The 24,917-nt window shown below is 49.0% G+C and overlaps 1 protein-coding gene across 6 annotated transcripts in view; it reads right to left on the reverse strand.

Annotated features, from left to right (window-relative positions):
- AKAP9 (A-kinase anchoring protein 9) overlaps window positions 1-24,917 on the reverse strand; it is a 172,142-nt gene that overhangs the window by 9,987 nt on the left and 137,238 nt on the right. For all 6 annotated transcript variants that reach the window (XM_085878544.1, XM_085878542.1, XM_085878540.1 and 3 more), the window contains 16 exons: window positions 23,756-24,016; window positions 23,442-23,568; window positions 23,164-23,315; window positions 22,315-22,494; window positions 22,061-22,213; window positions 21,694-21,814; window positions 21,074-21,236; window positions 19,222-19,339; window positions 18,495-19,016; window positions 18,121-18,323; window positions 11,577-11,718; window positions 10,884-11,045; window positions 10,631-10,786; window positions 10,314-10,549; window positions 9,826-9,914; window positions 9,542-9,665 (listed from right to left, as the gene is read on the reverse strand). In XM_085878544.1, coding sequence (XP_085734670.1) covers window positions 9,542-9,665; window positions 9,826-9,914; window positions 10,314-10,549; window positions 10,631-10,786; window positions 10,884-11,045; window positions 11,577-11,718; window positions 18,121-18,323; window positions 18,495-19,016; window positions 19,222-19,339; window positions 21,074-21,236; window positions 21,694-21,814; window positions 22,061-22,213; window positions 22,315-22,494; window positions 23,164-23,315; window positions 23,442-23,568; window positions 23,756-24,016 — 2,909 coding nt within the window. The remainder of the gene's footprint in view (window positions 1-9,541; window positions 9,666-9,825; window positions 9,915-10,313; window positions 10,550-10,630; window positions 10,787-10,883; window positions 11,046-11,576; window positions 11,719-18,120; window positions 18,324-18,494; window positions 19,017-19,221; window positions 19,340-21,073; window positions 21,237-21,693; window positions 21,815-22,060; window positions 22,214-22,314; window positions 22,495-23,163; window positions 23,316-23,441; window positions 23,569-23,755; window positions 24,017-24,917) is intronic.

Consider the following 24,917-nt stretch of genomic DNA (forward strand, 5'->3'; position numbering starts at 1 on the left):
AAAAGAACAAGAACAAGAAGAAGAAGAAGAAGAAGAAGAAGAAGAACGCCGAGCTCTCGATGAGCAGCGTTCGCAACGCGAGACGCTGCTAAAAACATATGTGACTGCTACATTGTGTGACCGTGGAAATACTGCGGCCGCTTTATAATTGCCAGTGGCCGTACATTTTGTAGACCCTCCGGGCGCCGAGCCAAATGTGACAGGCCTTACCCTCGTGTTTTCACCTTCATTTGTGATGTTTGTTTTTTTAATCATCTTGCGTTTTAATTAATAACAAAAAAAGCAATCCAATCACGTGGTGTAACGGACTGTCGGGCAAGGATTCAATTTCACAGCAAAACCAGTTGTAATTTGGAATATCCCTGATTACGTCAGCCTGATGCGTTTGATGAAAGTGATTGTGGTTCTGGGGGCATCATGTTTGATGAGCTGTCCTGGGGGCAGCGCTCTCGCAGAGTGCGCGAGCGATCGGAACCCAGGCCGGAGCACGAGCTTGTGCGGACCTTTGGATGTGGTGATTGTACCAGTTTACATACAATACACCGCCACCGAAGGTCATTTACTCATCTTATTTGATCTTAAACATGGGGAATTTCAGTTTAAAGTGTCTTGAAAGTGGGTTTCTTTGGGTCCACGAACGGATTAATTCACTCCATTCTTTCTTATTGGGAAAATATATTTGGAATCCGAACTTTTTGCAATCCGAACAGCCTCCTGGAACGAATTAAATTGAGATTCTGGGGCCACCACGGTATCGGCAAACATCTATACTCCAATCTCTAGCGGTAGCGCAGGGTGGACGCACGGTCGACGCAGACTGCCACGGAGGCCGTACGTAGGTGCACGGCGGGCGTAGGGGAACCGTGCGTCGACCCTGCGTTGCCCGCAGGTAGTCACACAGACCGCAAAGCCACCGTACGGCGACCGTGGAAATAGTGCGGCCGCCGTAATTTTTTGGGGGTTGGGAAAATTCATTTTTCATTGAGAAGAGCTTACGGCAGCCACACGAATAACGCAAGCCCACCGTACGCCCTACGTACGGTCGACGTGGAACACATCTACGTCATAGCTTGGCTTGTCGAATTGCTACGGCGAACGTAGAAATGAAAAAAAGTTATAACTCCGCGCTATAATTCCATGGCGACCCTACGGCCTGTAAAATATAGCCAAACGGCGTAGGGCCTCCCGGTACCACCTCAGTTTGTCTGTGGCCGCCACACGTTTCTGTCAATTCAGAGGACGTACGGCCGCCGTATCCTCGCCGTAGAGCAAATGTGACCAAGGCCTAAGTTTAAATGTTTTCCTTGGAGCGGTTTCAGAGATGCAGAGGACCAAAGTTTTTACTTTTTTCCAACATGGCTGCCACACCATGTGACCTATGATGTCATAACTATCATTAAAATATTCCACATGAGTAGTCGCACCTATGGTGAAAATTTTGTCTCAATCAGATAAGCGGTTGCAGGGAAAACAGAGAAAATTAGCACAGATGTACGTACGTACGGACGTACAACCCGAAAACATGCCTCCAGAGACTTTGTCAGAGGATAAAAAAATCCCAATACATAATGCCTTCTTCCAAAAACAAACAAAAACACAACAAACTGGAGTTGTACAAGGATACACAATACACACACAATTCAGTTCCATATTGTTATGGAAATGACTTATCGGAGGTAACATTGCTTAGCATAGTTTAGTTATCTCTGCAGTAAATGTCCCAAAGTAAGCGTGAGGTGATTTAATCATGATATTCGATATGCGTTGCTTTTGCAAAGACAAACGACATCCACCATCCAGTGTGTGTGTGTGTGTGTGTGTGTGTGTGTGTGTGTGTGTGTGTGTGTGTGTGTGTGTGTGTGTGTGTGTTTGTGTGTGTGTGTGTAAAAACCACAACGCCATAATTATTGTTGTGGTTTTACCATGTACGGCTCCGCGCATGCACATGGGGGATTATCCCGGCTGGTACGGCGGCGTGTCATGGCTTGAATAAAAACCTTCGTTGGAGAACCTGATCTATCGACCTTATTGGCGTGGTGGCAGCGGTATGTTCCATTCCTCGACAAGCTCTTACACACAAGAGTAATATTTCAACCAGATCTGGCTACTCTCAACATCAAAATAGGTTTTACATTCGTCATTGTTAACTACCCGACTATCTAGCACGGTTGCGGCTTTGACTCGGCCTCAGAACAACCAGACGACTGGGACACTGACCTAGTGACCCGTATATATAGGCGTGGTTGTGGCCGACAACAACCAGAATAGCGTGTCTCAGCTTAGTGTATTGGTAGCTTGGTCAAAGCCATGGCAGCTCTCATTCGGGCTCCTAAGCAATGGCAATTGTCGAAAAACGAAACCATTACTTCCTTCGAGAGCTGCGACACAACCTCATATATATTTTATCGCTCGACGCGAGCTTTGCCCCCTTCCTTGGGGACGTCACCTGGTTGAAGAAGACAACTACAAACCCAGACAGGGGTTTTGCCAACGACCTGGCAGAGGTTCCTGAGACACAGTGCCGTACAGCTGCTCAGAAGAATGCACACCTCGACCTCATGCTCGGGCAGATTGCTAATTTCTGCCCAGTCATCTCACGCAACTCCATTGTCAAGTCATCGACTTCGGTTGCAGACATCTGGCAGAAGATAAGACGGCATTTCGGATTTCAGAAAACAGGTGCTCGTTTTTTGGACCTGGCCAATATCAGGCTCGAGGATGATGAACGTCCAGAAGACTTGTTCCAGTGGCTAACTGCTTTTTTGAGGATAATCTCCTGATGGTGGGTTGTGGAGTCACCCATCACGGGGAAGCCATCGCCACAGATGAGGATATGACCCCTTCCCTTGAGAGCACAGTTGTATATCTGTGGCTATCGCTCATAAGCCCTTCTCTTCCTCAACTTTTCAAGCAGAAATAGGGTGCTGAACTTTACAACCGCTCACGAGCCTCACTCAAGCCCGAAATATCACAGGCCCTGTCATCCCTCCAAGACAAGCTGCGCACAATCGAGGACACGAGGACCATGCGCATTGCAAGTGGCTTCAACTCCAGGCATACTACACCTGGTCATGATATAATCAGGAAGGCATTTGTGGAGAAATCTTGTGTTCTATGTAAAACAGTTGGACGATCCTTCACCACACACAATTTGGCAGAGTGCCGTTTCTTACCTGATATTGACAAACACGCCTTCGGTCGATTCAGACTAGTTGCTGCTGATGATTGTGATGGCCGTGAGGCTGCACCAAGTGATGAGTATATTGCCCCTGAACGGGAGTCTGATGATCGTGATCTTTCAGCCTGCCGTGTTGAGTGCCCTCCCTCCACCCATGGAGTGAATGTCATCCAATCACCGATACTGAACACATTCAACGAGCACCATCCTGTTGCTCTTACACTCGACACCAGGACCACAACCAATTTGATCCGTGCTTGGCAGCAAAGGCCTACAATCTACCAATCAACCCAGCTTCTCAGATGGCTCGGCAGGCTGACGGCGTTACCCCACTTGATGCCATCAGTGAGATACATTGCGACTTGTCAAGAGGGGGCTTAGGGCTTCAACTGGATGTCTTGGTCGTCAAGCAACTCGACATAGACGTCCATGCTGGTAATCCATTTTTAGTTACGAACGACATTGCCGTGCGGCCCTTGAAGAGGCAAATCATCATTCAAGGTGTAGACTCCGTTGAGTATGGCTCACAGAGCAGTGAACACAATAAAGCGCCCTTGGCCAGACGCACCCAAGCATTCCGATTGCGCTATCCTCGCAAAACTGTTCTCCTCCCTGTGGATTACCTTGAGCTACAAACTCCTACCGGCACTGAGCCAGATACCATGTGGGCGATAGAACCACGTTTGGACAGCCATGCTAACACCCTGGTTAAACCCGAACATGCATGGCCTGAGCCTCAAGAAACTCGTTCCATCAGCAGGGCCGTGCGCGTTACCAACAAGACTGACTCTCCAATACTGATCAATCACGGCGAACATGTCTGCCAGGCAAGGGCGATCGTTTTTAACCAGACACACATACGGAGATTGCATTCCTCCAAGTGCAACTATCAGGTTAGCTGCTGCTCCTCCGTTCTCAGCCAGTGTTTCCGTCGATCCTGATAACTACCTATCAACTGAATTGCATGATCGGTTCCACCAAATCAACAAGGCTCTTGACAACGTGTTTAATCCCCAGATTTCCAAATATAACAGAGCAAGCAGCAAGATTGAAACCTTTGTCAACATGGGTCCAACGTTACCGCCACAGAGGAAGGGGAGACTCCCTCAATATAACAAGAGTAATTTAGACACACTGCAAGAGAGGTTTGATGAACTGGAAGCTGCAGGCATCGTGGCTAAGCCCGAGCACGTCAACGTTCGTGTGGAGTATCTAAACCCTTCTTTTCTTATCAAGAAGCCAAGTGGAGGGAACAGACTCGTCACATCCTTTGGTGAGGTAGCACATTACAGTGAACCCCAACCCTCCCTGATGCCCAATGTTGACAGTGTACTGCGACAGATTGCAAGATGGCAATGTATCATCACCACTGATCTTGAAAAGGCCATCTACCAGGTCCCATTATCTCATGACGCCATGAAGTACTGTGGTGTTGCTACTCCTTATAAAGGAATCTGTGTCTACACGAGGTCAGCGATGGGAATACCCGGCTCTGAGACTTGCTTAGAAGAGCTCATGTCTTGGGTCTTGGGGGAGCTTATACAGGAAGGCTGTTGATCTCTATATAGGAGGTGATACACCTGAAAATGCAATTAACAACTGGTGCCGAGTCTTGGTCGCATTGCAGAAGAACAACCTACGTCTTTCAGCGGCAAAGACTTATTTTCCCAAGGTCAACCACAGTACTGGGATGGACATGGCGTGACGAAACATTGAGCGCAAGCCCCCACAAGGTTGCGAGCCCCTCCGCAGTGGAGCCCCCGTCGACTGTTCGGGCTTTGCGGTCATTTGTGGGAGCATACAAAATTCTCAGCCGAGTCTTACATGGCTATGCTGACCTGCTTGACCCTCTAGACATGGCTACTGTGGGCAAAGCTTCATGTGAGAAGTTTGTGTGGTCTGATGAGTTACTTCATGCCTTCAAATCAGCTCAGAATGCGTTGAAGAATTGCAAGACTTGTTACACCTCGACCTGACGATGTGCTGTGGATTGTCACTGATGGATCTGTCAAGATGTATGTGCATCTTGATGCGCACAGAGTATGTATGCGCACAGAGATGGCATCTTGCGTCTAGCAGGGTTCTTCAACGCGAAACTCCGTAAGCACCAGGTCACATGGCTGCCTTGCGAGGTAGAGGCCCTGTGTATTGGAGCAGCCATCCGACATTTCGCACCTTTCATCGTCCAATCTCACCACAGTGCCCAAGTGTTGACAGACAGTCGCCCCTGTGTTCAAGCGTACAACAAGCTTATACGTGGCAAATTATCATCCAGTTCCAGAGTAACTTCATTCCTGTCCATTGCCAGCCGTTACTGTGTGCAGGCTAGACATATTGATGGTATCGCTAACGTTCCGTCTGATTTTGGGAGTTGCAATCCTCAAGAGTGTCTTGGACGCAAGCTGTCAAGTATGCAAGTTTATTGAAGAAATGGAGGCTTCCGTCGTGTGCAGTGTCTCTGTAGGTGAAGTACTGGACGGCACAACCAGAATGGCATTTCCGAGCCACGTCGCTTGGCATGCTACTCAACTGGAGTGCTCTGACCTCAGATGCACCCATTCTCACCAAACCCAAGGTACTCACCCTTCTAGAAAATTGACAAAGGTGGTGGACATGAAGAGGTACCTTTGAGTAGTGACTGTGGCTAATGATGGCCTCTGAGTCGTCAGAGATAACTAACCATTCCAGCCCCCTCAGGAACGGATCAGGATCCCCCGCTCAGTGGTTGATGGACTATTGACCGCTTTTCACATCAGGTTCAACCACCCATCGAAACACCAAATTAAGCGTGCCTTCAACAGGTATTTTTTTGTCTTAGACATTGACAGAACCACTGAAGCCGTCTCCTCGTCATGTCACCAATGCTAGTCGATAAGGTCATTGCCTGTGCATCCACATCCCGTCATCGACGGAGCCACCTACTGTTGTCGGGGCATCATAGGCCACAGATGTAATGCGCAGGTATCGCCAGCATATCTTCGTCCTCCGAAAGACCGTGTCCTCTCAAACATGTACGAAGCTCATTGATAGCAAGAGACACAACCAGTTATGCAACGCCATCCTTACAATGTGTGCAGAGCTACGCCTCCTGGAAGATATCCCCGTTACCATACGGGTCGACCCTGCACCCGGATTTGTCACCTTGGTTAACGATCCTACATTGAAAAGACATGGCATCCACTTACAGGTCGGCCAAACCAAAAACTGTAACAAAAATTCAGTGGCCGAACAAGCTATTGAAGAGCGAGGCTTAGAATGCTTACGTGTGTCCCCAGAGGGTGGCCCTATATCTGAAGTTACCTTAGCATTGGCGACAAGCAACATGAATCAGGGTATACGCAGAGACGGCCTCTCCGCTAGAGAGGTCTGGACACAACGAGACCAACTCACTGGCAAGCAGTGACAGATGTCAGCTGGACAGCTAATTTTCAATCAGAATATGAGCAGGAAGAAAAATCATGCCCCAAGCACTCGGGCGAAATCTTGCGGCCATTGCACCACAACTGCCACCCCTGTTTCTGCATTGGTGACCTCGTTTTCCTCAAGGGTAACAGAGACAAATGCAAAGCTCGTGACAAGTTTATGGTGACACAGATTTCTCGTGACTATGGATGGTGCCAACTCAGAAAGTTTACCAGTTCACAGCTTCGCAGCAAAACCTATGGCGTTCGAGTATGCGACTGCTATCTTGTTGCGCCTACAAGAGTGGGTCAGGCCCAGTACGGCCCTGTTTGAGGCCGAGAATAAACTTCAGGATCCGAGTCCGATTCTGAGCCGACCTCGCCCCACCATCTTTCACAGATCACACCTGGCTCCATTGTACCCAGCCAAGGAACTGTTTCACAACAAGAAGTCTCACGAGATACAACGGGTCACGCCCTATCGGAATCGATTATGCTGCCCACACCACCAAAGGCTATTGTCAGGCCACCAGACACACACACTGGCATTTTGTCTGCTGAACCGGTCAGTTCGGAGAAGTCTTACTCTCCACCTTCAACGAGGAGGTCTTTCCGCTCACGCCACCCTCCTGCGTGGCAGTGCAGTGATAAGTGGCTCATGGAAACGAATGGAAGACCAAGCCAACTTTCGTGCTTACAATTTTGTGTCACTCTAACAGCCCACATTGCATATATGTAGCATCTATCTCTACATATAGTTCCTTGCATAATCGTTATACTCTGCCCATGATTTTTTTCATTCGTAGTTGAGACTTACAAGTTACATTTGTAGTCCATGTTCATGTTCTGCTGGCATTAGTGCAGGATTGAGTGAAATGGGATATGCTAAATCAGCATGCAGATACCGCCTGGATATGTCCATGGGGGTGGACTGGGGGTTGGGAGGAGGTAAGTGTGGGGGGATGAGAAGGGAAGGCAGCATGAAGGGAGGGGAAGGCAGTTTGAAGGGAAGGTAGTGTGGATAAGGGAAGGCAGTGTGAGGGGAATGGAAGGCAGTGTGAGGGGAAGGGAAGGCAGCGAGGGGAAGGGAAGGCAGTGTGAGGGGAAGGGAAGGCAGCGAGGGGAAGGGAAGGCAGCGAGGGGAAGGGAAGGCAGCGAGGGGAAGGGAAGGCAGCGAGGGGAAGGGAAGGCAGCGAGGGGAAGGGAAGGCAGCGAGGGGAAGGGAAGGCAGCGAGGGGAAGGGAAGGCAGCGAGGGGAAGGGAAGGCAGCGAGCGTGAGGGGAAGGGAAGGCAGCGAGCGTGAGGGGAAGGGAAGACAGCGAGCATGAGGGGAAGGGAAGGCAGCAGGCATGAGAAGAGAAGGGAAGGCAGTGAGGGGAAGGGAAGGCAGCGTGAGGGTAGGGGAAGGGAAGGCAGCGAGCGTGAGGGGAAGGGAAGGCAGCATGAGGGGAGGGGAAGGGAAGGCAGCATGAGGGGAGGGGAAGGCGGTATGAGCGGATGGGAAGGGAAGGCAGTGTGAGGGGAGGGAAGCATGAGGGGAGAGGAAGGCAGCATGAGGGGAGGGGAAGGGAAAGCTGCATGAGGGGCAGGTAAGGGAAGGCTGCGTAAGAGGAGGGTAAGATAAGGCAGCGTGATGGGAGGGGAAGGGAAGGCAGCATACCAAGGGGTGACAAAATGTACCCAAACAGCAAGGTTTTCTATTTAACTGTCGGGTTCTATATAAAACCGAGTATGAGAATTTAAAACCCACGCTATCTACCTGGTAAAGGCCTGCCTGCCTGCATGGATGCTCACACATGAAGCAACATTTGCAACACTCCGGGAGGTGGGGTGGGAGTGAGGAGGATGAGAGGGAGAGGATGGGGGGGGTAAGGGGAAATGGGGAGGGGGTTTGGGAGGAGGTAAGCATGAGGGGAGGGTGCTCTAGGCTTGCGTTTGGTAGAGGGACTTGTGGAGAAAAGGGGTGCAGGGGAGTACAGGATTGAGCAAAATGGGATACATTAAAACAGCATGTTAATACAACACGTGGATACCGCTTGGAGATGTCCATAGGGGGTGGATAGGGGAGGGGGTTTGGGAGTTCCCTTTGGATGCATGCAAAGTTTCAGACCGTGAGGTTTCATGGTTTTGGTGTTATGGAGGAGACACACACACTGACACTTGTTATTATAGACACTTGGTCTCGGGGTGAATTCGGATGGTTGTGATTTTTATTGCAATTTGGCGCATCCGTTCAAGAACTAATTGGTAACAGGTGACCAATGTTCTCAAAACAAGACCGTGCCGTATGCCTCACCGGCTCCATCCGGTCCTTAATTCGATACTAGGCATGCGGCACCAAATCATCGCAATGCATTGGCTGGCTCTGTGGTCCCAACCGCATGCATGGTATCATGGCAGTATATGCATGATCTTGCTTGGGACGACTGAACCAGTTGCCCATTGCGGCCGCTGTCGACACGGCCTGCCGGGACTCGGACCAGGACACTGCGACAACCTGACAGCTGCAACAGCATTACCACATCTGAAAAAAATAAAAAGCCCCCCTCCTCTCGGTCCTCATCTACAATCTCCTTGATGGCCTAAAAAGGCACAAAATTAGCGGTCTGTGTGGGCGGCAAAGGAAGGCAAAACAAATAAAACAAACACCACTAACCTTTTGATATTCCTCAAATGGTAGTTGATCCACCGTGAAAAAAGAGGAGTTAACGCTTCAGGCTTAACCCATCGCCCTCTGTCTTTGTTTTGACAAAAGGTTCAAAAAAACTCCTCTTTTTTTCCACGGTGGATAAACTACCATTTGAGGTATTTTAAAACGACAGTGGTATTTGTTTTATTTGTTTGGCCTAAAAAATCTTTGTGTTGAGTCTTTTTTACAAGAAGTTCAACAAGCTGTTTACCCCAAGTACACTTAGGTTGTCAAGGGTAAATATAATTCACGAGACTGGTAACAAAGACTCACCTGCCATGAGCTTGCAAAGGCAGCTTGCTGCTTGCTAAGGTGTGAGCCGCTGAGTGGGGAGATGGGCGAACACGCGTCGGTGGAGAGTTCATGACATGCAAGTGTGCGGGAGCCAGTTGAGGTACTGTAAAGACCCACAACACAAATGTATTCACCTAATCGCTTCACATGGACCCACTTTGCTTACATGTATGAAGTACAATTCTGAGAGGTGTGTGTGTGTGTGTGTGTGTGTGTGTGTGTGTGTGTGTGTGTGTGTGTGTGTGTGTGTGTGTTCTGTCCACCTGGTGACTGCTCCAAGCCGTTGACCTGTCCTCTGGAGAAGGCCGTGGACCTGCTCAGTCGCTGCCATTTACGTACCAAGAACCGTAATCTAATAGGATAAGGTGGGAGCCATATACATCGCTGGCATCAAGTGAGAAAAGGTTTGAGTTCCTCTGGGTTATTGTGTTTATGTGGAGAAACGTTTTTCATTGTAACCCTTTTCCTGTTAAAAATAAAATTTGGAGATTGTAGGAAATGAAAAATATTTAAAAATATGACAAAAATATAAAAACAATGACAAAGAAGTGAAATTCAAAGGTTGGAAATGAGGAACAGTAGTGTCACATTGGCAAAGGGGACAAAATGGAAGCAAGAAAGAGTGAAGGGTCACAACAGAAGGTTAAAAGGCACAAGAGATTAAAGGGGAACCAGATTGTGAGGGAGACGAGTACCAAAAATCCAAAAAGTGCCGAGAACATGGGGAGGAGGCATAAAGACTATGACAAACCGTGCAACAGCAATGACGACACGTGCTGCAGAACGGAAACGAGAGAAGGCCCGAGAGTGTGTCCGTGGGGGCTGTGGTTCTGGCGTGGGAAATGCTCCCATCCGAGCGATGAGTGCCAGTGTCGCCTGTTCGCAATCTTGAAATCCACCAAGCAGCAGCAACAGGTATTTTTTTTGGTAGATGAGGGCCTTCCGGAAGCTTTCTGCCCGAAGGTATTTCACGTACATCTTCTGCAGCTGTCGAGGATAAGTTTGGCATGATTATTACCTGTCAGTAATAGCAATGGAAAAGTCAGATCGAACAGCACAGGTTCTCACCTTGGTACTCGCGTTGTCATGGTCTGGCGCGTCCCTGCGGAGCGTGCTGCGGTGGAGCTGGGATCGGAACTGAGCAATCTGTGCCTCCGATTCCTGCAGTGCATGCTGCATGGCCAACTTGTCCTTGAGCCACTCCTCACGTGCAATTGCTTGGCTCTGCAAGGCAAACGTATCATTCACACCTCGAGCCAATTACACGTGGCACTTTCCTCAACCTCTTCCACAGCAGCCAAATTCACTTTTTTTGCCAAACCTGGGTTGAGGCCAAAGAACCATGCTGGTCATGTTGTTCATTTACAGTGCGGCGCACAGCATTGCGACGCAGGTTGTCTTTCTCCTCCATGAGGCGTGTCAAGAATCCCGTGAGATCAGAATTCTGCTGCACCAAGCGTTCCACCAGTGCAGAGGTTGCCCCCTGAGTCGTGTTGGTGAAAGACGGAGAGAGGGTTGGGAATAGTAAGCAGAGTTAAAGCATTTCAAATGCAGGGCTTCAATCAAATGTGTTTTTGAAAACAAAACTGTAGCAACATCAATACACAGTTTTAATATTGGTAAGCATCTCCTGCTGGTGTGCACCATTATCTTAATGCAGCGTAGAATGTCGTCTTGTACATTATTCATAACATTGTGGACAATTGTGTCGTCTAATAATCAGGAATGATCTGGTTTACACTTTTGATTGCAGGGACATACATCAAGGTCACTGCTGTTTCAACTTCAGTTTGGATGACTCCACACTCGTAACATCCCAGTTACAGTTTGTACGCATTTCATTCTCATGCCTGACTGGTGTGATTTCACCTCGTTTGGAAAGTTCAACCCATCATTTTGCCTCCCAATGACAAACATGACAACAGCCGATTGGGTCATGTCTTGTGTCCTGTCTTGGCTATGTACGAGTCGATCAACCAAAATACCGATTTCGTTGAAAACGTAGAATGGTTACCTGGTTTCCAATGTAAGGACACCTACGCCCCAGTTCCTCCTGCAGCTTATTCAGACTTTGTTTTATCTGCATCAGTTCGGTGTCCTCAGATGTTCTACTATCATCCACAATCGTTGTAGATACGTCACCAACAGACTCGGACCTGTGGACAATGTGACACAGACCCAGTGCATTGTCTAATTGTCTGCAATGTTTATAAAATAATTGCACAGTGGTTCACTATGCACTCAATGCAACAGTTTGCTGCTGCAGCACTAATGCCTCTTGCATATACTACTGGCAAAGTTCCCATAGCACTGAAAGAGACATATTAGACAGCAAAATCACATTGAATGTAAGCCTGGTGTTGGCTTAACAGTTAAACGTGGCTGGCTTGAGATGTTAGGAGCTTGAGATCGAGCCCCTGTCGAACCCATTAAATAACACCAGGTGGGTTGACTCAGCTTGTCATCCTTCCAAAGTTGGCAAAATGAGTACCAGTCTACTTGAAACAGTGGGCACTGCATCAGCGGCACAGCCGCGATTCCAGCAATGATGCAATCAGCAGCTGCAGGCTGCTTATAAAATAATAACTGTGAATGTGCCTCCTTACAACGATTATTCAAATATAAAATTGTGCAGATATTAAATCGTACAACTACCAAAACAAACATGAATCGACAGCAATATATGATGACACTGTAATGGAGAGTTATGTCAGCAGCCATAAAATCAACCCAGTTAACCAGCTGATTGCCACCTTCTTCTTCTGGGGCTTTACGCACGCCTTGTACTTCTATTTTGAAATTTTGTAAAAAGAGTTTGCTAAAGCGGCTACCTTGGCAAACAGTAAAAAGGACCTCTCAGCCGATTCATGCCTGGCTGTGCTGGAGGATGGTGGTCCTGGTTCCATCTCGTCGACTCTGCCTTCTCTTGCCAGCTGTGCATGTCAGCAGGTAAACTGCTCCTCATCTCCATTACAGAAAAGCTTCATCAAAAACAGACTGCCTGTACCAGTGCATCTAATCACTGAAAGCTATCACAAGCAAGAGGAATTCAAAGTACTCCGTACCACATGCAAATGTACGAGGATAATCCAAACCGAGAAAAAGAATGGTAGTTCAAGGTGCATTTTCAAACTCTGTGATCATTCACAAGGAACAGCGGGACAATGCCGAGTGCATCACAACCCAACCGTCAATCGAGAATACACCGCCAGGGATTCCAACACAGCTTAAAAGAAGCGAATCGCGAGTTTCGCCGCACGGGTGAGGCATCTCGCCGGCGCCTGCAAATTCACGTCGAGTGAACAGCGGCCGGGCTCAGAGATCGTTTTATTTCTGATTTGCAAGTCTCGGGAATGGTTTCTGCAATGCCACGGCTAAAGGACGAGGATATTACATGCAACTCAGAAGCGGCGTCGGCCGTCGCACAGACTCTGAGAGATGTCCGGAGCTTCGTTGGCCGGAGCGCAACAGGTGATCCGGAGGTCCGCGCGGTGTACCAAGCGCCAACGGCCGCACACACAGACTTCGGTGCGGGTCGTGACCGAACGTTGCAACGCGGTCAGTCGGACGGCGGTCTGAACACTCAGGGACATCTACGGTGTGTGCCAGGTGTCATTGGCCATCATAACGGTCATGGATGGCAGTGTGCGAAGCGACCCCAACGTCCCGGGTCGAGACCTACTGCCGGTACGGTGTTTTGTGCATGACGTACATTTTTACGCCCCGGGTCGAGTCCTGCAGCCTGGGCATAGCGATCCCGGCGGCCCGGAGCAGGAGATGCAGCCGATGTTGAGCCTGTTTTCAATTGGTCCGAAGGTGACAAGACCAACGACAATGGAGGTCGAGGTGATCGGGGCACCGATCATGTTTCGAGTTCAGACCGGAGCGGCGGTGTCAATCATAAGCGAGCGCACCGCTCGTGCACTCCCCGGTCTACGTCTTTTCAGGTCTATCCTCGCATTGCACACGTATACCGGTGAAGCGCTACCAGGGCACACGTCTTGGTCGCCCATCAAGGTCAGCGGGTCGCGCTCTCACGGTTCGTGGTGCGAGGGGAGGGGCTCGCCCTTTTGGGCCGGGACTGGCTGGCTAGCCTCAGGCTAGACTGGACGGCGCCAGCCAGTGGCCTTGGACGTCCCGTGCCGGGCCGATTAGAGTTTCGGTGGGAGGAGGTTCCTGTTTCGGAGTGCGTACCTCCAGGTGCACCTGTGTCTCCTTCGGGGCCCGTACCTCCGTTTGGGCCCGGGCCTCCCTCGAGACCCGATGGCGAGGTCCCGGCGGCAGGAGCCGCGATGATGCAACATGGGTTTCCGTTCATTGCTTCCTGCAACTACGATATGCGGTTCTGGAGCAACAGGGGTCATACCAGCTGCAACGGACTCTCGCGCTTGCGCTGCGCTCATGATACAGTGCACACCCGTGTCGTTCAGGCGATTTCAACGGGGGATTGGAGCGAGCCGGTCGCATTCAAGAAGTTCGCGGAACACGACCATCGACGGTGTCCTCTTCGACGTTCAGATGGGGACCGGTACGCAAGTCGCCTCAACGTCGTGACAACCAAGAGGCGTGCGCGCAGCGTGGTTCATGATTTGTTAATTGTTGTGCGTTTAATTCTCGCAGCACGAGTGATTCAGCTTGGCGTTATAAACGCACATGCCGACAGTCCGCGTGTGAGCATAATGTGTTTGATTGGGATCAATGCTTTCTTTGATGTGAAGAGCTCGCGGACGATCGTTGCGAATAAAGAGGTCTTTCAGATCTCCGGCTTCGATGACAGTCTGCGGTTCGCTGCCCCCTCATGTGTTAGAATTATACTGTGGGAACGCGCTGTACGTGCAGAGGAGTTTGCTTTGGCGCAGACAATGTTTTTGCTGGTGTTTGACCCTGATATGTATCCAGTCAACGCTGTTCGTCTGTATGGACGTGCGTTGAAGTCTCGGCTGGAGTTGCTGCGTCCAAAGGGGTCGGTGGTAGGGGCGGTGTTGTGCCCGGGCTGATGCGCAGTTTTGATGTAGAATGGCTGCTAATAGAGCCGGCTAATTGGCTGGTTTGAGTCGATGGTGGGGAGCCGGGGCAGGTTCGCTGTTCAGCGTCACCCTCCCGTTACTCTCGCGGGGGCCGGGTGTTATCTTCCCAAGGCTGCCCTCCCCGCTGCTCCCGCCAGCGACGGCGCCCTCATGTCTGGCGGACTCAGCGTGTTTACCTGTTTCTGTCCGTGGGGGACGAGCAAGCTTGTCGGCCGGGGGCACGGGAGGTTTGTCTAATCATGTCACCTCGACCTCACCGGGAGGCGTGTAAGCATGGGCCGCCTGGGGGCGCTTCTACAGTCCACTGCTTTGGGATTCAACTCACTCGCATCAACACGATATATGTTGTGATGGGGACAGAGGGCTGAATTATGGGCCAGATTATAACGACGGCATTATTGTGACAGGTTGTGCAGATGAAGCACGTTTTCTTTTGTGCCGTCTCATCTGGGTTTGATTCACAGTCGACCTTCACCCCAGGGTTACATCGAGGTGCTGTGGTACTTGGGAGATTTTCCATGATTGATGTCATTTTGTTCCTCTTTGCTTGTTTGTGTCATATTGTCATAGTGTTTTTTCTTTTTCACCGGTTGCTTTTTTTTGTTTCATGGTGCCAGTGCGTTTGCTAAATGCCATTTTGGCTCTGGTTGCTTTCTGTGTTGTAGTGCCAATGATTTTTGATTATTGTCATTTTATAATCATGCTTTTAGGGGGGAGGAGTGTCGTGTATGGGCGGAGCGTGTACTGTATGGGCGGAGCCCCGAGTCACGGTTGGTGGTGGTCGCGTGGTTGTGGGTTCATATGTCACGACTCGCCCACTCGGGACTTGTAGCACCAGTAGCGTCAGGAGCAGCATGTGCTGTCATTAGCAGTGTCCTGTAGGTCGTGTGTCTGTCGAGTGCATCGAGTACGTAATAAAGCGGGAGTTACGGGCATTGTACGCCCACCCTCTCGCTCGAGGCAATAAAGCGGAGTTGTGCTATCCTCCGGCTCGTGTCTGCCTGCTCGCACCTCTGACACGACATTACAACGATGACATAAGATCGAGGCGAATGGGAGAGTGAAGTGATTGAGGGTAGAAAGACAATGATCGAACAGTGGGGCAGTGGGACCACATTTCTACACAACGAGCAAAGAAATAAAGGCCAAAAAAGAGGGGAGGGGAAGAAAGAGTTTGGTGAGTCACAGCTTTTGGGGGTAGAAAGGATAGCAGTGCACTGTATGGTTGAAGCCGAGAGGAAAGCATATGATTGACCAGCACAACCTTGACGAAAGAGGAACAAGAGAGTTGAGGTGTGCAGCGAATCTGAATTTCCGGATTTTAATGGGGAGGACATCACTGGAAGAACATGTGCATGCTAGAGTTACAAGGATGTGTCTGAGGGCTGACGGAGCAAAGGCAGTTAGACCAGGGAGAGGTTCCAAAGCCCCTTTAAAAAAAACCAAAAAAAAAAAACCAGCCCATGAAGCAGTCTGTGATGTCAGAGAAACAGAACTTGTACAACGGCTTCAATGCAGAAGGTTCCAATAATGTTGAGAGATTTTGATTCAACAGGAGACAGAGGGAAGAGTAGTACTCCACTGATCTACACGCAAAGGATTTTTAGTAATTCTGAGTTTTCAAGGAATGACTTAGAACGACGCAGGATGCCCAGTCTGCAGCGAGCTTTAGAGGCTAGCTTTATGATGCGTTTAGCCCAGGAGAGGTCTTGGTCGAGATGTTCAAGAGACTGAACCTCTTTCAGTGGCTGATGATGGAAAGAGATAGGTGGGTTAGTTTGATGATCCTTATACAGTAGCAGGTAACAGGGTGAGACAGATTTAGCAGGTATGAACATGCTCCATTAATCAGATCAGCATCAAATCAATTCCAGATTAACAGAGAGTGATGCATTGGTTCCAGCATAGGGATAATATACGACACATGTACTCATGTGCAAAAGGGAAGAGGTTTTGCAGAGCATTAGCGAAACCATTTATCCATATGAGGAACAAGACTGGATCCAAGATATTGCGGCAGGGCACGTGGTGATTGGGGCGGCAGGGCACGTGGAAGTTGGGGCGGCAGGGCACGTGGAAGTTGGGGCGGCAGGGCACGTGGAAGTTGGGGCGGCAGGGCACGTGGAAGTTGGGGCGGCAGGGCACGTGGAAGTTGGGGCGGCAGGACACGTGGAAGTTGGGGCGGCAGGACACGTGGAAGTTGGGGCGGCAGGACACGTGGAAGTTGGGGCGGCAGGACACGTGGAAGTTGGGGCGGCAGGGCACGTGGAAGTTGGGGCGGCAGGGCACGTGGAGGTTGGGACGGCAGGGCACGTGGAGGTTGGGGCGGCAGGGCACGTGGAGGTTGGGGCGGCAGGGCACGTGGAGGTTGGGGCGGCAGGGCACGTGGAGGTTGGGGCGGCAGGGCACGTGGAAGTTGGGACGGCAGGGAGTGTGGAGGTTGGGGTGGCAGGGCACATGGTTGGGGCGGCTGGACACGTGGTGGTTGGGGCGGCAGGGCACGTGGTGGTTGGGGCGACAGGGAGCGTGGAGGTTGGGGCGACAGTGAGTGTGGAGGTTGGGGCTGCAGGAAGCGTGGGGGGTGGGGCGGCAGGGAGCGTGGAAGTTGGGGCGGCAGGACACGTGGAAGTTGGGGCGGCAGGGCACGTGGAAGTTGGGGCGGCAGGGCACGTGGAAGTTGGGACGGCAGGGCACGTGGAGGGTGGGGCGGCAGGGCACGTGGAAGTTGGGGCGGCAGGGCACGTGGAAGTTGGGGCGGCAGGACACGTGGAAGTTGGGGCGGCAGGACACGTGGAAGTTGGGGCGGCAGGGCACGTGGAGGTTGCGGCGGCAGGGCACGTGGAGGTTGGGGCGGCAGGGCACGTGGAAGTTGGGGGGGCAGGGCACGTGGAAGTTGGGACGGCAGGGCACGTGGAGGTTGGGGCGGCAGGGCACGTGGAGATTGGGGCGGCAGGGCACGTGGAGGTTGGGGCGGCAGGGCACGTGGAGGTTGGGGCGGCAGGGCACGTGGAGGTTGGGGCGGCAGGGCACGTGGAAGTTGGGACGGCAGGGAGTGTGGAGGTTGGGGTGGCAGGGCACATGGTTGGGGCGGCTGGACACGTGGTGGTTGGGGCGGCAGGGCACGTGGTGGTTGGGGCGACAGGGAGCATGGAGGTTGGGGCGACAGTGAGCGTGGAGGTTGGGGCGGCAGGAAGCGTGGGGGTTGGGGCGGCAGGGAGCGTGGGGGTTGGGGCGGCAGGACACGTGAACTTCGGAACCAGGTTGAAAGGAAAAGTTCTGGAAAGCATGAAGGGAAGTATCACTTGAGCATCGCAATGGTAGGACACGGGGAGCAGGTTTGCAAGATAGCCAGAAAGGGAACATAAAATGTGGGAAAAATATACTGTCAAGGCAAGAGACATTTTGAAAGGACAGTAAAGTGACATGAAGCATTTTAAAATGGGGTTAGCATTGAGAAGCAATTTGTATAGCATGAAGGAAAGAAAGAAGTAATGAGGAGGAAAAGGAAATAGATTGGATTGTCGGATCTACCTGTGTGCTATGCAGCATTTCAGATCCCATATGCGAGAGGCAAACAGCACCAACTGTTGCCGGATGGTCTCAAGCTGAAACCTTTCAATGCGTAGGTCCTGAGTATTGTAGACATCACGGGGTGAGCTTGGATCAAAAGTCTGCTCATGAAGATTTGCATCTCTTTGCTGTTTCTCAAGGAGGGCAGATTCCAGATCACGTTGCTATGGTCCGGAGGAGGGTGAGGGGGGGGGAGTATACAAGTGCAATGCATGCACTTCCTGATGTTAACATTTGAAACAATCACATATATGGTACATTTCAAATAGTACAAAATGTCAGAGGTTCACACTTATAACTCCCAACAACAATATTCACATTGGCGAGAGACCAACCACATTTTGTCGAACCCTCTCCAGCTCATCCCACTGCTGCTTGAGTAGCTCTTTTTCATGCTCCCTCTCTATGACATGAACTGCCCCAGTATTCACAGCATCCTGCAGCCTGTCCACTTCGCCTTGCAACCTGTGCACATCTTTCTGTGCCACCTCCAGTTGCCTTTGTCCCTCCACTATCTGAGTTTGTAGGACTTGCATGGAGCCGTGCAGGTGCTGGTTTTCTACACACTTTAGCTGTAATTCTTCAAGGTTTTGCAATCGCTCTTCATCCGTTCGGTGCAGTGCTTCCTTCAAGGCCTCCTCTTGCCTGAGCAAGCGCTCCTCTTGTCCTGACCGGGAACTAGACACTTCATATCGCTGTTCCATATCGGCCGTTCCTTTCGATGAAGTGCTTAACACCCGGTCTACGTAATGCACATCCTGTTGTGGTTGCTGGTCTTGAGTCTTTGCATCTCGGTCTCGTCTCTCCAGGGCCTCTTTAAACTCCTGTCGCAGACTTCTTTCTTCCTCCAGCTCTTGCTGAACAGGCAAACAACAGCAATGCAAGGCAAAGAGAAACGTTTGTAAGAGCCATGGCACGATATACTGAAGAACAGAAAGCATACAAAGGACTTCTTTATAATACAATAGTCAAAAGCAATAATATTACAACTATGATATGAAGCAGTGTGGCTGTTGATTTCCACAACATATGAAATACAATATTGCTTCCTATGTGATGTACCTCAAGCATCCTTCGTTCTTCAGTTGATGTGCCCAAAACTCTATTCAATTCCAAAGTAACTTTCTTTTCATTATTCAGAGAATCATCCAGTTGTCTCACCTTCAAGTTAAGTTCTGTCCTGTGACAAAATAACAACAAGAAAAAGAAAACAATATCATCATGACAATCTGTCTTATGATCATTGCATCATCTATCTATAATTCCAGCAATGTGTGTGTGTGTGTGTGTGTGTGTGTGTGTGTGTGTGTGTGTGTGTGTGTGTGTGTGTGTGTGTCTGTATGTGACCGCCGTTTCTCGACGACCGCCGGTCCGATCCGATTGAAACTTGCCAGGAATATTGCTGGGGACCCGCGGATGTGCCTTTTTGAGGTTTGATATCAATCGGACGAGCAGTTCCCAAGTTACGGCCATTTATCTGTCGACCAATGACAAGACACGGTGCTATGACATCACGAATGACGTCACAATTAATATTTATTTATTTTTTCCCCCACGATTGACGTCACAATTCTTCTTCTTCATTTGGTATGATGTCACAATTGACGCTGGGGACCTGAGTGTGTGCCTTTTCAAGGTTTGATATTAATCGGACAAGCGGTGCCCAAGTTATGGCCATTTATTTACCAAACCAATGACAGGACACAGTGCTATGACATCACAATTAATGTTTAATTATTTATTTGTTTTTTGTGAATACATTTACAGAGAGAGGGGTGAGAGAGGAGGGGGGAGAAAGGAGGGGGAGGGAGGAGGGGGAATAGGGGGAAGAGAGGGGGCGAGAGAGGGGGGAAGAGAGAGGGGAGAGAGGAGGGGCGAGAGAGGGGGGGGGACAAGCGGTTCCCAAGTTACGGCCATTTATCTGTCAACCAATGACAAGACATGGTGTTCTGACGTCACGAATGACGTCACAATTAATATTTATTTATTTTTGTCCCCCACGATTGACGTCACAATTCTTCTTCTTCGTTTGGTATGACATCACAATCGACGCTGGGGACCTGAGTATGTGCCTTTTCAAGGTTTGATATTAATCGGACAAGCGGTTCCCAAGTTACGGCCATTTATCTGTCAACCAATGACAGGACACGGTGCCATGACATCACGAATGACGTCACAATTCACGTTTATTGATTTATTTATTTTTTGTTTTTTAAAGAGGGGCAAGAGAGGGGAGCGAGAGAGGGGGCGAGAGAGGGGAGGGAGAGGGGCATCACAATTCAAGAGAGGAGGTGAGAGGAGGGGTGAAAGAGGGGGACGGGAGAGGGGGGGTGAGAGTGGGGGTGAGAGGGGCGAGAGAGGAGGGGAGAGGGGGATGAGAGTGGAGGCGAGAGGGAGGGGGAGATAGGAGGGGGGAGAGAGGAGGGGAGAAGGGGGTGAGAGTGGAGGCGAGGGAGAGGGGCGAGAGAGGAGGGGAGAGGGGTGAGAGTGGAGGCGAGGGAGAGGGGTGAGAGAGGAGGGGTGAGAGAGCAGGGGTGAGACTAGGGGGGAGAGAGGAGGGGGGCAAGAGGGAGGGGAGAGAGAGGGGGCGAGAGAGGGGAGGTGTCACAATTCTTCTTTTTTTTCGTTTGATATGACGTCACAATTGCCGCTGGGGACCTCAGTATGTTTCCCAGGTGTTTCCCAAGTTATGGCCATTTATGATACAGTTGGTCCCAATCCTGTCGTCGTTTACGAGAGCGAAGGAACGAAGCTGCACATACTGGCACGCACCTCCGGGCCCACACCTATGGGCCCGCACTCGTGGATGAAAGTAAGAGATAAGAGTATGACTTCAATTATTCCACACACATCTCTGTGTACTGCAAATCCACACACATCTCTGTGTGTACCATTTCTCTGAGAAAATGCGTACCGCAAAGAGTTCACTGTGACCTCCAGTTCTCGCATGTCTCTTAAGGCTGGGTCCAGCTGTGCACGCAACCACCCTGACTCCTGCCTCTCTTTCTCCAGCAGATTATTTGTGCTCTCACATGTACCACAAAGCCCAGCTCCAACTCCACTGTACACCTCAGACACTGGAAAGAGAAAGCAAGATGATCAAAAAATACAGAATTTTTTTATCTTCAAATTCCAACAAGATGACTGACCATGGGTTCGACTGTTTGACATTCCCATATAAGCATTTAGCTCACATGAAGTCAGGATCCCATGTTGACTTCCCATGTATGTATTATACTGCATTCATTTGTCCATTATCCACTATCCGTTGTTAACAAATTCTCGTCGCTGATGTCTCTCTCATGTAACTTATTTACTTTTAAACACCTGTTATGCTGCCTTTGTTATACTTACCAAGTCACACTTCACTCCAGCATTTCAAAATGTCCATCGACAAATACCCAACAATAAACCCTCTTCAATGTTATTTACTCTTTTATGAGCGTTAACCTGGTTTAAAAAAATATCAGGACAGGTTCAAGCCAACCATCCACACCGTATGGTTATACAATTTGGCACAGAAGCATTGCCCACCTTTATGCTCTGAACCATGCGAGGCATTCTCATGGAGTCCTTGCAATGCCTGCAGCTCCTCCAGCAAGCTCATACGCTCCGTATCTGCCAAGTGCTCCAAAGCTTTATGTTCTAATGCCTCCTGCAGTTACACATGGGGGGGGGGGGGGTGGTTCAACATTTCCTGCAGCCATTCAGGGGAAACTTTGACCCTTTTAAACAGCGAGCAAATAAAATCTCCCTCTCAGACACTCGAGTGTGCACACTGTTGGATATTTTTGCAGAGCTTCTGACTCCAAATCCAACAAGTGATACCCACACACAAGGTATGTGTATGTAACACAAACACACACTTAAAGATATGAATGAAAAAAACAGGCCATCATACCAGATTGCTTATTTCCTCCAGCACCTCGCTGTGTCTGTGGGTGAATTTCGCAGGATGCTGCATAAGGGTCGTGAGCAGCATTGTCCGTTCCTTACCAAGAACATCCACAACAGCTCGCACAAGATCTGCACGCCAATCGCCAGGGCTGGTATGCTGTCAGGAACACAACAAAGGGTTGTTGCACTTGTTAAAAACCCACAGCATTTCAAGACCCAAACAAACCTGGAAACAATAACAAAGGTCCGAATACTCACAGATTTGTCTGACAGCTTTTGAAGCAGTTCCCTAAGTGCAGAAATGGTAGTCAACAGTGCAGTTCGCTCTTTGTGCCAGGGTTCCATTCTCTCTCCAGGAACGACACCCGTCGATGCTGGTGGCTGCTCTGAGAGAGCAAGCAGGTGCAGACCCTCGCCATGGACACGCTCCAGCAGTGTCTGCAAAGAGTGTTTGCACTCAATTTCTTCCTCTTTTGCTTCAAACTAAAAACGTTTTTTTTCCATTAATCAAAATCCAGTACTGGCTCAGTAAACAAAATGGGATAACCTTCCTCTTTGAACACTCAATGTTACCCACTCCTTGAACAACTTGATCAAGGATGTTCAAAACAAGACAACGAGAACAGCACTCGGTGGAGCACATACCTCCCCCAAGTTGAACAGTTTACGACTTTACGTTGAGGATCACACCGATAGGACAGATCTGCATCCGGACCTCAACCAAAATCTAATCGGCTTGTTCTTGTCGCATACCCAACTCATCCACTAAGGTTTGTCATAATCCATCCATAACTTTTTAAGATATCGCGCTATATATCGTTTTTGGCCATAATCACTCAATGGTGAAGGATCACTTTAAAAATTAGAGTATCCGGATATGGATCTTCATCAAAGTTGAAACAATTATTCCTTGTCACACACCAAACCTGTCCCCCAAATTTGAGATGTCCTGCTCATAGACAGACAGGGGTAAAAACATAACCTCCACCTTCAGAGACAATTACATTACATATCCAACATATAAAATTTAACATCACGAAAAATATATATATATATATTAACAAAACAACAAAAAAGAAAAACAGTCACTATGAAGTCCAAATTTACCTGAAGGGGTCGTGATATGAGGTTGGCTTGATCACCACCTGCCAGTGGTTCTGTACCCTCTGGCTGCCACTGCCGCAAGTGCCCCACAATACGGCTGTCGAAGCGATCAGCCTCTGCAAGCTCCCTCTCAAGCTGCCGGCCCAGTTCAGACCCTGCAGAGGGCACAGGAAAAGACAAGCACATGCCAAGGGGCCAAGTTATCGAAGGAAATACAAGGTCTTGAAAATTAGCTGGCGAGATAAACATCCTGTCAACGACATCATCACTCCAAACCTCACCACTACAACTGTCCAATGCTGAGTCGAGCAGTGGTGAAAAGGATGGTTCCAACTGAGGAGGAGTAAGGCTGGGAGCCAATTGCCTCGTGCGCTCCAATGGTGTCGGGACTCCAAGCTCTTTATGCTCCTAAATACAATGATGAGATGCCGCAGAGTGAAATATTTTGCAGGGAATAATATGAATAGAATAAATAATGTGGGAGGGCGGGGTGGGAATACATCTACAAGGTATATTTTTCTCGACTACTTCCAGCATTCATGGAGCCATCAAAGACTGTATATAGCTTAGCGAGATGCTTTATCATAGTACGTACCTTGTCGGAGTTGTCGAATGAGATATCGCTCACACTGAGGGACTCCACATCACGAGACAAGCTCATCATATCCTCACAGTGTGGAGCATAAACTGGACCTCGACTTTCTGGAAGGATATCTTCATTGCTTCCCTCCCCAACATCGGCCTGCAGATCCCAAGCTCCAGTAACTCCTTTTGTCAAAAACTTCGTTTGTTTCTCCAGCTCAGCCTCCAGCTTCGCAAGTTGCTCACGCAGTTTCTGCTCCACGGTGTCATGCTCCTGCATTACCAATCGTCACAAAACAAAGAGCTTGTCAAACATTTCAAAGGAAAAAAAAAAAAAAAAAAAAAAAAAAAAAAAAAAAAAAAAAAAACCCCTTCATTACCTGGAACCTCCAGTACTTGTAGGTAAAGATGTACCATACTTACGATAAAGCATGAGGGACAATGCATTTAATAGATTTGGGTGGATGTAATCGTCCAGTACACCACAATTGCGGTTATTTCATCCTCTGTTTCAGTTAGCAATATCAATCTCTGGGAAACAAGTTGACAGTCGAGATAGTGTGTGAAGGCAAATAATTTCACTGTTATGGCTGTGATTCACAACAGCCACCACCACCAACAGCCAATGATACACTGATGGACATGACAGATTATCGAGAACGAAAACGGGTTTTGTTTGATGAAGGCAGGACGTGGGATGGTTGGGGGGAGGTGGAACCAAATCTACAACCATCGTTGTGTTATCTTGCCTGTAAAGATATCTATGCAAAACTAATCACAGGGGAGACGCTGAGTGCACGAGTGGAGTGTGTGTGTGTATATATATATATATATATATATATATATATATATATATATATATATATATATATATATATATATATATATATATATATATATATATATATATATATATATATATATATATATATATATATATATATATATATATATATATATATATATATATATATATATATGCAGTGGGGAGAACAAGTATTTGATACACTGCCGATTTTGCAGGTTTTCCCACTTACAAAGCACGTAGAGGTCTGTAATTTTTATCATAGGTACACTTCAACTGTGAAAGACGGAATCTAAAACAAAAATTCTGAAAATCACATTGTATGATTAATTAATTTTCATTTTATTGCATGAAATAAGTATTTGATCAC

Source organism: Eptatretus burgeri, chromosome 4 (assembly GCF_056783735.1).
Source record: "Eptatretus burgeri isolate ZD-2024b chromosome 4, Ebu_testis_v1, whole genome shotgun sequence".
Classification (NCBI taxonomy): Eukaryota; Metazoa; Chordata; class Myxini; order Myxiniformes; family Myxinidae; genus Eptatretus; species Eptatretus burgeri.